Consider the following 2,242-nt stretch of genomic DNA (forward strand, 5'->3'; position numbering starts at 1 on the left):
TTCTATGGTTTTCTTAGTATGTTTGATTTGGTGATAAGTGGAGGCGTTGCAGAGACAACATTTGGGTGCATCTCCCAAATGTCCCGGCCGCAACAACGCTTCTATTGGTTCCGCTATCGGGACGGAACCAATAATGGCGAGCCGTTATTTTTTATTTTATATAATTAATTTTAACGTTTTATTTAGATTACAAAAATAAATCGAAATAAAAATAATCCTATTTATGATGTTTTGAAAATTAAGACCTACAAAAGACTGATTTAAGACATTTTAATAACAATTAAGGCCTTAGTTTTATTTTTGAAGAATTCAATGCCTTTTAAGACTTTTTAAGGACCTGCGGGAACCCTGTTATGGTCTCATTGGAATCTGCATTTTTTTTGTACACCAAATTTTAAAAAGTGCATTTTTTAGCACAGAATTTTAAACACTGAACTTTTTTATATATTGAATCTCTTACACTGATTTTTTCTGGTAAGAATTTGATTGCAAATGTGTTGACCACAGATTCTTCTTCTACTGCAGTCGAACAGCTTCTAGCCAATGATATTACCTCATTTGATCATGTGACAACAGTTGGGCATAGCTTTGTTCCTGACTGAATTAAGCTAAATGATGACCTTTTTTGTTCAACAGATTTGATTACAAAACGTCAGGTAGCTACTAAAAGGCATCCATTATAGTTTTTCATCTAATCAGGCAGGGTGAAATATATGAGCCAATCACGGCTAGTGTGACACCCCCGTCTGCTCTTGGTTTGATCCGGAGGAAGCGGCAATTTTTTTTTTCTAACCAAATAAGCTGATTTCATTGGATAAGAAGCTGCTCGACTCCATCGAGTGCAGATTGCAGTGGCTTGAGTTCACCAAAAGGTAAATATACAGTTGAATTTTTTTGCAGCTGAATTTTCACCAGATAAAAATTCAGTGTAAGAAATGTATGTGTAAAAAAAATTCAGAGTTTAAAATAAAGTCTATAAAAAAGGCAGATTCCAGTTAGACTGTTTTTTTTTTTTTCTCATAGAAACTGAATTGAAAAAAAAACAAGAAATCTTGGAAAGTTTTCAAGTCGTGATTTGTACATAACGTTTTTGAAGATGTGAATCTCACAGATATCTGAAGCTTCTGCTGTTGTTTTCAGCCTCCATGTGAACCCATTGTAATGACCAAATGCTCCCCGTTAATCAGCCCCTTTGTTTTCACATCTCGCTGACTTTGTTATGATTGCTCCTTTTGATTACATGTCCAACACGTTTGTCAACCATTTATCCAAGAATTCAGCAGGACATATTTGGCTCTTTGAAAGTGTTTGGCTATGAACTGACAATTTATTCAGGGTGGATAGTTTAGCTGAGCAGCGGGAGCTTAATAATGTTCACCGCTCTGCACAAAATACTGGGAGTTTGACCGAAAATATTCCTGGGAAGTCAATTTTTCAGCAACGGCCGACACAAGTCAAAGCTTTTACCAACAAACAGTTGAGATAGCATCAGCTCACAGCTGCAGATGATGTGTTTGCTATCAAACACAGGAGCTCTAATAATACGGCTCAGCCTGAGAGCGTCTGCGGGATGAATGGAGCCGTGATTCATTCGTGCCTTTATTGTATTCAGAAACTCAAAAGAGGATTATTTTGAAGATGGGTCACTCTCATTGAGAGGGAAACTCTTTGATCATTCAAACAACATGAAATGAGCAGACTGCTTTGTCTCATAAATAATGTTTTTTGTCGCCGACTATTCTCGCTTACCTCCTCTGACAGCTCCCCAAAAACAGTCAGGACGTCAATCAGCAAACTGGAGGTGTAGAAAGACTTGATCATGTTCCTGCAGAGAGACAAAAGGACAAAAGCTGGGTTAAACGAAAAAAAGGCAGACATAAGGGGAAACAAAACTTCAAAATCCAACACAGAGGTGGACCACATCAGCAACCAAGACTGAATAAAACTAAATGTTTAAAAGAAAATTAACCATCAGAGAACACTTCATTCTGTCCTCCTGTTGGATAAAAAAAGCAACATTACTATCAGAGTTATCAAACCAATAGCAGCAAAAGATTTAAATGATCACTAAACCAAGAAGTTTGGTTTAAAAAGGGAAAAAAGTCAGAATTCTGACTTTTTTCTCTGAATTCAGTACTTTGATGAGCCCAGAGGCCTGTCAGACAAAAAGCAGTTTAAAGGAAAAGTCCGGTCATATTCATTATTCAAACTTCTGAAAGTACTTTAAATATGAAATCATTAC

General features: G+C 36.5%; 1 protein-coding gene across 1 annotated transcript in view; it reads right to left on the reverse strand.

Moving 5' to 3' along the window:
• Positions 1–2,242, reverse strand: part of vta1 (vesicle (multivesicular body) trafficking 1) — a 46,685-nt gene that overhangs the window by 41,753 nt on the left and 2,690 nt on the right. Inside the window, exon 2 of the mRNA XM_015386300.1 lies at positions 1,750–1,825. Within this exon, the coding sequence (XP_015241786.1) occupies positions 1,750–1,825 (76 nt within the window). The remainder of the gene's footprint in view (positions 1–1,749; positions 1,826–2,242) is intronic.

The sequence above is a fragment of the Cyprinodon variegatus genome, unplaced genomic scaffold (assembly GCF_000732505.1).
Source record: "Cyprinodon variegatus isolate N-32 unplaced genomic scaffold, C_variegatus-1.0 Scaffold363, whole genome shotgun sequence".
NCBI lineage: Eukaryota > Metazoa > Chordata > Actinopteri > Cyprinodontiformes > Cyprinodontidae > Cyprinodon > Cyprinodon variegatus.